Here is a 13,038-nt window from a genome sequence, read left to right on the forward strand (position 1 = left end):
GGGCATGGAGCCTACTTAAAAAAAAAAAAAAAAAAGATGTAATACTAGCTTGGTAGAATGATCTGGGAGGTGTTCCTTCTTTTTTTCTTTTTTCTTTTTTTAATTTTATTTATTCATGAGAGAGAGAGAGAGAGAGGGAGAGGCAGAGACACAGGCAGAGGGAGAAGCAGGCTCCATGCAGGGAGCCTGACCTGGGACTCTATCCTGGGTCTCTAGGATCACGCCCTGGGTTGAAGGTGGCGCTAAAGGGCTGAGCCACCAGGGCTGCCCTTTGCTTTTATTTCTGATTTTAGTAATTTGAGTCTTCTTTTTTTTTTTCTTCCTTCATTGTAATAGCTAAATGTTATATTGTTGGAACTAACCTTTGTTTCATTGATTTTCCTCCATTGTTTTTCTATTTTCTTTTGTTTATCTCTGCTCTGATCTTTAGTTTCCTTCCTTCTGCTTGTTTTGAGTTTAGTTTGCTCTTCCTTTTCTAATTTCTTTTTTTTTAAATTTTTATTTATTTATGATAGTCACACAGAGAGAGAGAGAGAGAGGCAGAGACATAGGCAGAGGGAGAAGCAGGCTCCATGCACCGGGAGCCCGACGTGGGATTCGATCCCGGGTCTCCAGGATCGCGCCCTGGGCCAAAGGCAGGTGCTAAACTGCTGCGCCACCCAGGGATTCCCCCTTTTCTAATTTCTTAAGGTAAAGGTTAGGTCATTGCTTTGAGATGTTTCTTCTTTTTTTTTAAGATTTTATTTTAGAGAAGTAGTGTGTCACTCTCACACATATTCCTCCCCAGGTTGGAGACTCTTAAACTTTGGGTTTAATATCTTGCTTAGGATTCATTGGAGTTCTTTTTTTTTTTTTTTTAGATTTTATTTATTTATTCATGAGAGCCACAGAGAGAGGCAGAGACATAGGCAGAGGGAGAAGCAGGCCCCTTATCGGGAGACCGATATGGGACTCGATCCCAGCACCCTGAGATCACAGCCTGAGCCAAAGGCAGATGCTCAGGCACTGAACCACCCAGGTGCTCCTCTCCTTTTGAACTTTAATAAACATATGTTACACTTTAGCACTACTATGTCCTCTTTTCTTTCATTCTTTCTCTCGAATTTTCCATCCTTTTTTCTCTCCCTGTTATATTCTGGAAGGTTTTTCAGACTTTTATTTCACTAATTCTCTTTTTAGTTGGCTCTGACCTGAATCTATCACATTTAAAATTTTGTTTTTTATAATTTTTTTAAGTTTCAGTTTCATTTTGGAATTCTTTTAATCAAATATACTTTGTTACTTTTTACGGTTTCCAGTTAAATAGTAAACATTTAAATCTTAAAGAACTTCTGTTTAAGAGTCAAAGGAACTGGGATGCCTGGGTGGCTCAGCGGTTAGCACCTGTCTTTCTCTCAGAGCGGGATCCTGCAATTCCGGATCGAGTCCCACACTGGGCTCCCTGTGGGGAGCCTGCTTCTCCCTCTGCCTATGTCTCTGCCTCTCTCTTTCTGTCTCTCTCATGAATAAGTAAGATTTTTTTTTTCCTAAAGGAAAAAAAAAGTCAAAGGAACTGAAGGCTCTATTTCTAACCCCCTCCCTTCAAGGCTTTTTTTTTTTTTTTTTTAAAGATTCGGTTTATTCATGAGAGACACACAGAGAGAGGCAAAGACATCGGCAGAGGGAGAAGCAGACTCCTCACAAGGAGCCCGATGTGGGACTGGGTCTCCAATCCCAGGATCATGCCCAGAGCTGAAGGCAGATGCTCGATCACTGAGCCACCCACGCGTCCCTCAAGGCTTTTTAAAAGAGAATTTTAGGGCAGCCCCTGTGGCTCAGTGGTTTAGTGCCGCCTTCGGCCCAGGGTGTGATCCTGGAGACCCGGGATTGTGTCCCATGTCGTGCTCCCTGCACGGAGCCTCTTCTCCCTCTGCCTGTGTCTCTGCTTCTCTCTCTCTGTCTCATGAATAATAAATACAATTTTTTTTAAAAAAGAGAATTTTAATTGTTAATACATCCATTCAGAAGTTCATATGATAATTCCAAATTTTAATCTTTTAATTATTTTTTAACAGTGTTTAAAAATATTTAGGTGATATCTGAGTAAATTTTTGCTGTGCAGTAATCAAGTGTATGGAAATATAAGAGTGAATATGAAGTTCTTCTTCACTTACCCTTTCACCCTCACTCCTCTTTCTCATAGGTGAACATCATTAGTATTTTGGAGATCATCTTTGCAGTCCCTTCTCAATACATTTATTTATTTATTTTTTATTTTTTTTTATTTTATTTTTTTAAAGATTTATTTTTATTTATTTATGATAGACATAGAGAGTGAGAGAGAGGCAGAGACACAGGCAGAGGGAGAAGCAGGCTCCATGCCAGGAGCCCGACGCGGGACTCGATCCCAGGACTCCAGGATTGCACCCCGGGCCAAAGTCAGGCGCGAAACCGCTGAGCCACCCAGGGATCTCCTTTATTTATTTTTTGAAAAATATTTATTTGGGAGAGAAAGAGTGCACATGTGTGAAGGGGGATGAGGGCAGAGGGAGAGAGAAAATCTCCAGCAGACTCCTTGCTGAGCATGAAGCCCAATGTGGGCTGATCCCACAACCCAAGATCATTACCTGAGCCAAAATCATGGGTTATGCGCTTAACCAGCTAAGCCACCCAGGCACCCCAACTTCTCAATACATTTAAAATATATGCATGCATACATGTGCATTTAGTCATTTGTAGATTCCAGTCTTTTCATTCCTGATAATACTAGTCCAGGCTCTGGTCCTCATTGTCCTGGATTACTTATAGTAATCCCCAATAGATCTCTTTGCTTTGCCTATTTTCTTCAAATCTATTTTTATTTTTTATAATTAATTAATTAATTAATTTTAAAGTAGGCTCCACGTCAGGCTTGAACTCAGGACCCTGAGATCAAGACCTATGCTGAATTGAACAGTTGGATGCTCAACTGAGCCACTCAGGTGCCTCCAAATCTGTTATTAAATCATATTATCACCCTGCTTAACACCTTCAGGGGCATCACATCCTCTTTGCAATGGGATTAATTCTAAGCCCCTTAACCTAATATTTAAGGCCCTGTGAGATTGATTCTTTTCTTTCCACTTTTCATTTTGAGCAGTTCCGCTCCTCCACTCTGTATTCCATTAACTCTGAACTGAGTCTAGGGTTTTTTCACACATCATGTCTGCTGTGCTGCTTTTCATTCATAGTAACACTTCTGTTGAAATGTTTTCCACCCACTCTTTTTCTTTTTTTTTTTTTTCCCTTTTTTTTTTTTTATTGGTGTTCAATTTACTAACATACAGAATAACACCCAGTGCCCATCACCCATTCACTCCCACCCCCCGCCCTCCTCCCCTTCTACCACCCCTAGTTCGTTTCCCAGAGTTAGCAGTCTTTACGTTCTGTCTCCCTTTCTGATATTTCCCACACATTTCTTCTACCTTCCCTTATTTTCCCTTTCACTATTATTTATATTCCCCAAATGAATGAGAACATATAATGTTTGTCCTTCTCCGACTGACTTACTTCACTCAGCATAATACCCTCCAGTTCCATCCACGTTGAAGCAAATGGCACCCACTCTTTTTCTTTGAGCCTGATTAACATCTGTTAATCCTTTAGCATGGTGGTTAAGAGCCCGGGTCTTAGGTTAACATTTTGCATTATTCTGTTTAATTTCTTTAGAATCACAGTTATTTAACTCCTGTAATCTTTTCTCATCTGTGAAATTGGGAAGATTTATACTTCATAGAATTATTTGAGATTAAATGAGATAATATAAAGTGCTTAGCACAGTGTCAGTTTATTTTTTAAAGATTATTTATTTATTTGAGAGAGAGCAAGATCATGAGCAGGGGAAGGATCAGATCAGATAGAGAGGGAGAAGCCCCCACAGGAGGGGCTCCATCCCAGGATCCTGGGATCACAATCTGAGCCAAATGAAGACAGATGCTTAACCAGCTGGGCCACCCAGATGCCCAGTACACAATGTCAGTTTAAAAAAAACAACTTGGGCGTTTTGTCCTTTAGTAAGACTCAGCCAAGGGGATCCCTGGGTGGCTCAGCGGTCTGGCGCCTGCCTTCAGCCCAGGGCATGATCCTGGAGTCCTGGGATCGAGGCCTTGTCAGGCTCCCTGCATGGAGCCTGCTTCTCCCTCTGTCTGTCTGTCTGTCTGTCTCTCTCTCTGTGTGTCTAATAAATAAAATCTTAAAAAAAAAAAAAGACTCAGCCAAGAGAATATAGATGCATCTCTCTGTTGTGCGTATCTCTAATACTGTAATTGCACACTACTTTTTAAATTTTATTATTTTTTAAAGATTTTATTTATTCATGGGAGACACAAAGAGAGAGGCAGAGATAGACAGAGGGAGAAGCAGACTGAATGCAGGGAGCCTGATGTGGGACCCTGGGAGAGTGGGATCACGCCCTGAGCCAAAGGCAGCCTTTCAACCGCTGAGCCACCCAGGCATCCAACACACTACTTTAAAGCTTTATGAGTGGGTCTCCTCCATTAGACTTTGAACTCCTGAAAATCAAGGACTGCCATATTCATCTTTGTATTATGGGTACCAGACACATAGAGATTCAGTGAATATTTCTTGACTATATGAATGGAGTTTGAAAGAGCTAATCATCTCAGTGCATTATTATTTGCATAGGAAGCTCATGTAAGTGTGTATGCCCTTTTGCTCAAGTGAGAATCATTTTGCTTTCTCTTTGCAAGTAGTAAAGCCTTAAACTCGTAATTACATTTGCTTCTACCACACTGAGCCACATATTGAAAATCAAGGGAAGCCATGGGAAATTGGCAGTCTTAAGGATTATATCATTTTTCCATATTGTTTGTATTCTTTTATTGAATTAAGTTTGAGGAGAGCCTGTGAAAAGTCCTTCACATTCACGTACAATTTGAGAATTGGATTTAAAAAAAATTTCCCCAGAGATATTTTGGTGAGATAATGCTTGGCAAGCAACCGGTTGGTTTCCTGCACCCCCACACCTGAAGTTACAGTAGTTCTTTGCGTGCTCAAAAATGACAGAATAACCCTACTAGATGTGATCTCTCTTCTATAGATAAAAAAAACCCTGATGTTTGGGGTAAGTAACTTATTCAAGGTGCCAGAGCCAGAAAGCGGAGAAGCTAGAATTTAGTTGTTCCAGTGCTCATTCTCCTTCCACACTGCTTTTCTAAATAAACTGAAAATAATTTTAGTTTGAAATGTATAGTATTTAATAGCACTGTATTTAAAAAAATTTTTATTCAAGTATACTTAACATACACTTATTTTAGTTTCAGATACACAGCTTTTAGTTATTGATGACTAAACATTTTAATAACTAATAGAAACCTTTTTAGTAAGATATTTAGGTGATATTTAAAGGATAAATTTTCTTTAATTAAAGTTTTAATTCATACAGTATTTCTTTAAGATATGTATATTTTTAATTTGAATCACCAGTAGGGGGATTTGCTTGCCATTTCAGTGTTCTTAGACTTTAACACCCTTGTTTATTTCTCCCCTTGTTGCATAATCCCTATGCATTATATTGGTCAGGAGGCAGGAATGTTGCAGATGTTTTTCTTTCAAACTTCAACTTGCTCTGAGATTTGGAATTAACTTTTAGAATCTTCTGGATATATCCCCCATTTTCCAGAGATCTGTAAATTGCTTTCCACATAAGCTGAAAATTTTAGGCAATTGAGTAAAACATTTGTGAACACAGATGTTTTACTTAAAAGCAGTTAATGATAAAGAAGACCTCAGTGTGTAAATACTTTATGTTCCTCCTGTAAAATGATCAGTATGTAAATACTTCCTTCTGTAGTTCATTTTCTAGGGGGTGAAAATAACTAAATTGAAAATTAAAACATGGTATTATTTATCCTGTTGATTTTTTTTTTTTTCCTCTCCCAGTGTAAACTAAAAATGATTTAGACTGACTAGGGCCGCTCCATTCTGTGAAACTCACATTGTTTGCGCACTATTGGCAGGCCTCATTAGGGGGTAAATTTGCTTTTTCTGTGTGTTTGCCAGTAACGATTCCTGTCTCTTAGGGGAACTTGCCATTTGGATTGTCGCCTTTCTAAACTGGCCAGTCTTAAACATTTCAGGCCATTAGTTATTTTTTCTGCCCTCCAATTTTTTTTTCTATTATTCTTAGGTTTTCAAGTATTTAAAGTGAAGGTTATTGGTCCCTGAGATACTGCCTGGTTAGGGTTCGGCATTGTGCCCGAATTTGTTTGGCCTCTCAGGGCCTGAGTTCTCTGTGCTTTAACAAATGAGCTACAGTTCTCAAGAGATCAGTGAAGCTTGTTTGTTGATCCTGTATTCTCATCCAGAGGAAGTAGATCTTTGAGAATGTCTAAGGAAGGGTAAGTGAGTTTATTATTCTTTTCCTCCATTTTTCTCAGTGAAGAGATGTTCTAGTCATCTGTGAATTGGAAGATTAATAAGCAGTGTTACCAGTCCGACAGAGAAGGTAGAGAGGGAGAGGTTGAAAGAAATTTAGCCGAAAGCTTACATTATTGTTAATGTTTTACATGTAATCTACTGTAAAGTAACTATTGCTATTTTGAAAGACAGCATTGAGGATGGATACTCTTCATAGGAATTTAGTGAGCCTTAAGCACTCTCTGTTTACTCTGTGGTAAACTCATTTTGTTTTTCTTTATTAAGTGTTTATGAATATTGGAAACAAACAGTGGTGTCTGTTACATAGAATTTTACATAGAAATAAGTGAAGTTAAAAGCTCAAAGGTATTTGCAATTAATTTGTACCTTTGGAAGATGATGTGAAAGATTTGAGTGAAAAGCGGCTTGTGACTTTGTTTCTGGGGAGTGTTAAGCAAAAAGTAATTTTGAGTAGAATCTCTTATTTCCTTTTACTTTACAATATAAAATAGTTTTGTGTTAAGGTTTTCATTGTTTCTGTATTATTGTCTCCTATGCCACAGAGTCCGATACTCTTTTTGTTACCACTGTAATAGGTGACATATAACTTAATGATTGCATACTATTTCATTTCTAACCTTTAAGTGTAACTGGACCTGATTAATTTCAGACAGACATTCCCTTTGATTAAGTAGGACATAGATCTCAAAAATGTAGTAAAATTTAATTTTGATTTTCTGGAAGCTCTTAATTCTTTTTCTAGTTCTTTGTTCTATTAGAAATTTTGGAGTAGTTTCAGAGCCCCATTATTATAATTTATTTTAATCTAATGTATTGATTATGACCAAAACAAAATTGACCCACTTTACTGCTATTTTAAAACTCATTATTGAATAAAGAGAACAACCACTGGCATAATAATTCTATATTATTTTTAGACCTCTTATGATATCACTAGAATTTTGAGGTTTCTTTAAATGTAAAAATTATGAAAGGACTGCCTCTTTAGGGTTTGTATGTTTTCTTTCCTTCTAGCACTAGCTATAAACCTGCAATTAAACAATTTTTATGATAAAGATTATCATAGATGCTGGTAGGATTTGTCAGTCTTGTACACACAGTTGTTTATAAAGCTCGTTTGTAGATTTAAGAACTATATTTCTTTTTTTTTTTTAAGATTTTATTTATTTATTCATGAGAGACAGAAGCAGACACACAGGCAGAGGGAGAAGCAGGCTCCCTACAGGAACCTGATGTGGGACTTGATCCCTGGACCCAGGATCACGCCCTGAGCCGAAGGCAGATGCTCAATCACTGAGCCACCCAGGCATCCCAAGAACTAAATTTCTAGGTACATTCAAAATTCTTAGAAAGTAATTAGTACTAATTTTTCATCTATGGTAAAGTATGTGTTAGAATTGCTTAGTTAGAAAAAGATCTGTACAAACCAAAGGATACCATAAGGGCTAAGATACTCTTTTAGCTTTATTTCTAGGAGCTGTTGGGGCAATTCCCATATTGTCTAAATAGATAATGAGCAAATTCATTTTTTTTTTAAACAGTAGCTACTGCCCATGTATTTATTTATTATTTTTTAAATAAGCTCCACACTCAGTATAGGACTTGAACTTACAACCCTGAGATCAAGAGTCCCACACACTCCATAGACTGAGCCAGCCAGGCAAGCCTGAGCAAGTTTATTTGAGATGCATGGATCATATAAATGAAATTAGATTTTATTTTTCTTTGTTGTCTTTAGAAATAAATGGATAACTTTTGTACTTTGTATGAAAAGAATTCTAGTCACAGTTTTTGTGTGATATTTGGACATGTAGTACAGTCATTTGATATCTATGAAGTATTTTTCTTACAGTAATAGGAAAAGATTATTATATTAAATCACCGAAAATTATACTTGAGTCTTTTTTTTTTAAGATTTAAAAAAAAAAAAAAGATTTTTAATTTATTTATTCATGAGAGACACAAAGAGAGGCAGAGACACGGGCAGAGGGGGGAAAGCAGGCTCCCTGCAAGGAGCACGATGTGGGACTTGATCCTGGATCCCAGGTCCCACCCTGTGGCGAAGGCAGATGCTCAACCCCTGAGCCACCAGGAGTCCCTATACTTGAGTCTTAAAGTAAACATATGGTAATGGAGACAATGTGGTTTAGTATAAGGACAAACATATACAGATCATGAAACCTAATAAAGAATTCATAGACCCACACATTTATTATAGTCAATTGATTTTCAGCATTGAGGCCAAGGTAATTCAATGGCTAGAACAACTGAACATTCGTATAGGGGAAAAAATGAACTTTGACCTTTATCAAACCACGTATAAAAAATGATAAGTGGATTCTAGACCTAAATATAAATATAAAAAGTAAAATGTAGGCAAAAATCTTTGTGACTTTGCATTACCTAAAAATTTGTTAGGTAAAATATATAACATGAAAGTCAAAATTGATCAATTGTGTATCATACGAACAACAACAACAAAACTCTGCTATTTGAAAAATACCATTAAGAAAAGGAAAAAACAAGGCACAGACTGGGAGAAGATATTCTCAATACATGTATATATTTAATAAAGGACTTATATCCAAAATGTATGAAGAATTCTCACAGCACAATAATAAGACAAACCCCGTTTAAAAATGAGCAAAAGATTTGAATGTATATTTGTCATGGAAAAGGATATGGCCAATAAGCACTTGAAAAAATGCTCTAAAAAAAAAAAAAAAAAGACACTCTAGTCCTTAGGGAATATTAATTAAAACCACAATGAGGGGCACCTGGGTGGCTCAGTCAGTTAAGTATCTGCCTTTGGCTCAGGTCAGGATCTTGGGATCAAGCTTTACATCTGGCTCCCTGCTCAATGAAAAGCCTGCTTGACCTTTCCCTCTGCCTGCCACTCTGCCTGCTTGTGCTCTCTCTCTCTCTGTGTCAAAAAAAATAAAGAAATAAAATCTTAAAAAAATAAAATAGAACCACAATGAGATACCATTGTGTAGACCCTCTAGAATGACTAAAATTAAAAAGACAATGTGGAGCGCCTCATGCTGAAATGTATTGCTGATGAGAATGCAAAAGAGAAAACAGTTGGGGTAGTGCTTTTTTTTTTTTTAAGGTTTTGTTTATTTATTAATTTATTTGAGAGAGAGTGCAAGCAAGGGGAGGAGCAGAGGAGAGAGAGAATATTAAGCAAGTTCCAAACCTAGCATGTAGCCCCAGGCAGAGCTCAATTTTAGGACCCTGAGATCCTGATCTGAGCTAAAATAAAGAGTTGGAGAATGAACTGTACCACCCAGGTGCCCTGTGTTACTGTTTATTCTTATCCAAGGAAATATACGTGGGGAAATAGATGCTTTAGGATATGAGTTTTATCATTTATATTAAATTCTAGGTTTTTTTTTTTTTTTTTTTTAAGATTTCTTTATGGAGAGGGCAAGTAGGGGGGTAGAGGGGCAGCAGGAACAGAGGGAGAAGGAGAGAAAGGCAGAGTCAGACTCCCTACTAGGTACACAACCTGCCTTGGGGCTGGATCCTAGGATCCCTGAGATCATGACCTGAGCTGAAACCAAGAGTTGGAGGCTTAACCAACTGAGCCACCAGGCTCCCCTAAATTCTAGATTTTGGCCCCTCTTTTCCATTATTGGCACAGTCAGTACAATTTTTTAAAAAAGATTTTTAATTTATTCATGAGAGATAGAGAGAGATAGAGGCAGAGACATAGGGAGAGGGAGAAGCAGGCTCCCTTTGGGGAGCCCAATGAGGGACTTGATGCCGGAACCCGAGGGTCATGCAACCCTGAGATCATACCCTGAGCCAAAGGCAGACGCTTAACCACTGATCCATTCAGGTATCCCACAGTCAGTACAATTATTAAATTAACCTAATAATATCAGATAATCATATTTTCTTTTCATTTTTATTCCACAAAATTCAACTTTTGTATTTTACTGCATTTTATAAATTATCCTCTATACATTTGTCTTTTTTTTTTTTTCATGAGAGACACAGGCAGAGACATAGGCAGAGGGTGAAGCAGGCTTCATGCAGGGAGCCTGATGTGGGACTCAATCCTAGGACTCCGGGATCCACCCTGAGCCGAAGGCAGATACTCAACCGCTGAGCTACCCAGGCATCCCTACACTGGTCTTTAAAAACTTGTAGAGAAGAGGGGCCTGGGTGGCTCAGTTGGTTAAGCCCTCCGGCTCTTGGTTTCAGCTCAGGTCATGGTCTCAGGGTCCTGAGATCTAGCCCAACATCAGGCTCCATGCTTAAGCAGGAAATCTAGTTGTGTTCCTCCCTTTCACCCCCGTCTCTCTCCCCCTCACCCCCCACCACTTCTCTGTCATAAATAAATCTTTAAAAAAAATTGTGGAGGAAAAGTAAAAAAGAACTTTGAGGAAAATAGGAAAAAAGGAATTGGAAAAATCTATATTTAATTGGATCAAGGTTCTAAAACAGTAAATTTATATTCAGAAGTACTGATACTGTCTTCAGTTTCTCCCTTATTTTGTGTATTCTACATTTGCTAGTCTTTTATTCCCCACCATCCTGCTCTCATTACTGCAGTTCCTTCATTTGGGAAAGAAGGTGAAAAGAATTTTAATGTCTTTTCCTTAAAGTATGCTTTGAAAGCTTGAGTGGATAGTGTGATCAGTATGCTTAGTATTTTATACACATTTTTTCACATTTAAACATCTCTGAAGTTGGGCTGCATCTAGCAGTATACCACCTAGAATTAAGTCGAGTTCTTTCAGGTACTTTTATTTCTTTTAGTCACCTAGGGGCAATATTAACCATCCTAGTAGTGCAAATTCAGACCACAAACCTACTACATGACTGTTTAGATCCTCAAAGGGAGGTTTTTCCCCTGCCCTAGACTGTGTTAGGACTGAGATGTACAGATTTTCTTGTGTGTTTCTTCTATGTTGCAGATTTATTTCTTCTTTTTCCTCATGTTATGGGTATAGCCCTGTGATATCCTAGCTTTATGAGGTTCTAAATTTTCTTGGGCACCCCCCCACATACATACATACATACATACATACATACATATATTTATTTATTTATTTATTTATTTATTTATTTATTTATTTATTTATACATTTATTTATTTATTTATACAGAGAATGAGAGAGGCAGAGACACAGGCAGAAGGAGAAGCAGGGGCAGCCCGGGTGGCTCAGTGGTTAGTGCTGTCTTCAGCCCAGGGCATGATCCTGGGGCCCCAGGATCGAGTCCCACATCAGGCTGCTTCTCCCTCTGCCTGTGTCTCTGCCTCTCTTTCTCTCTCTCTGTGTCTCTCATGAATAAATAAATAAAATCTTAAAAAAAAAAAAAAAAAAGAAGGAGAAGCAGGCTCCATGCAGGGAGCCTGACATGGGACTTGATCCCCGGTCTCCAGGATCAGGCCCTGGACCGAGGGTGGCGCTAAACCGCTGAGCCACCTGGGCTGCCACCCCCCACCCCCCACTTTTAGTGGCATCTAATATGGGTGAATTTTACAATTGATGGCATGTTAAATTTTAATCATCTTTTATTTTGTTCTATACATGTGGCCATAGTATACTACTTTTCACTGGAACATTTTTATATTGAGTATTTGAGAAAAGTTAGTATTATAATTAATTCATGTTTTTTTTTTTTAATTCATGTTTTACTTTAGAAATGATAATATGCTTGTTATTCAAACTTTTATTTGTTTATTAAAAAGATTTGAGAGAGAGAGAAATCACGAGATGGGGAGGGTCAGAGAGAGAGAGGGAGGAGCAGACTCCCCACTGAGCAGGGAGGTTGATGTGAGGCTCAATGCAGGCCTCAATCCCAGGACCCAGAGATCATGACCTGAGCTGAAGGTAGATGCTTAACTGAGTGAGCCACTCAGGCACCCATGTTGTTAGGCTGTTAAAAGCACAGGTTGCTGTTCTCTTGGCACGGTGTGATAAAATGTATCCTTCCTGAGTGTGTTTCTCAGAGAAGATATTCAGACAAATTACTAAATTATTGGCTGAAGTTTATGAAAACAAAAACTAATGCTACTTAAATCATTTTTTCTTTTGTAAAATTAGTCCAAAATGTTTTGTTGTGTCTGTATATCCATGGTATTTGAATTTCAGTTTTTAGGAATCCATTTCATAAATTCGAAAGTTCTTACCTATATATTTTTATATTGCCAAGCATACTTTTTTACTGAAGGAGAGGCAGAATGAGGTCTTGCAGTTATGTTTTTTAAATAACTTTATAGAAATACGGTTCACATACTATTCAGTTCACTCTTTTAAAAAGTAAATAATTCAGTGGTTTTAGTATATTCACAGAGTTGTATAACTAGCACCATTATTTTTATTTTTTTTAGTTTTTATTTTAAAATTTAATTAATTAATTTATTTTTAAAGATTTTATTTGATTATTCATGAGAGACACAGAGAGAGAGAGAGAGTGGCAGAGACACAGGCAGAGGGAGAAGCAGGCTCCATGCAGGGAGCCTGATGTGGGACTCCATCTCCGGACTCCAGGATCATGCCCTGAGCCAAAGGCTGGCGCTTAACTGCTTAGCCACCCAGGCGTCTCACCACTCTCTTAATTTTAGAAAAATTTTCTACCCCCAAATGAAGCCCAGTACTCCGT

At 38.0% G+C, this 13,038-nt stretch overlaps 1 protein-coding gene across 8 annotated transcripts in view; it reads left to right on the top strand.

Annotated features, from left to right (window-relative positions):
• Positions 1-13,038, top strand: part of NT5C2 (5'-nucleotidase, cytosolic II) — a 146,561-nt gene that overhangs the window by 76,075 nt on the left and 57,448 nt on the right. The window contains exon 1 of one of the 8 annotated variants that reach the window (XM_077877803.1): positions 6,217-6,377. The exons of 6 other annotated variants lie outside the window; for them this stretch is intronic. In XM_077877803.1, coding sequence (XP_077733929.1) covers positions 6,364-6,377 — 14 coding nt within the window. In that variant the 5' untranslated portion in view covers positions 6,217-6,363. Of the gene's footprint in view, positions 1-6,216; positions 6,378-7,723; positions 7,748-13,038 lie in introns of those variants that run through there. One more of the 8 variants, XM_077877805.1, reaches the window with a different exon arrangement.

The sequence above is a fragment of the Canis aureus genome, chromosome 29 (assembly GCF_053574225.1).
Source record: "Canis aureus isolate CA01 chromosome 29, VMU_Caureus_v.1.0, whole genome shotgun sequence".
Taxonomy (NCBI): domain Eukaryota; kingdom Metazoa; phylum Chordata; class Mammalia; order Carnivora; family Canidae; genus Canis; species Canis aureus.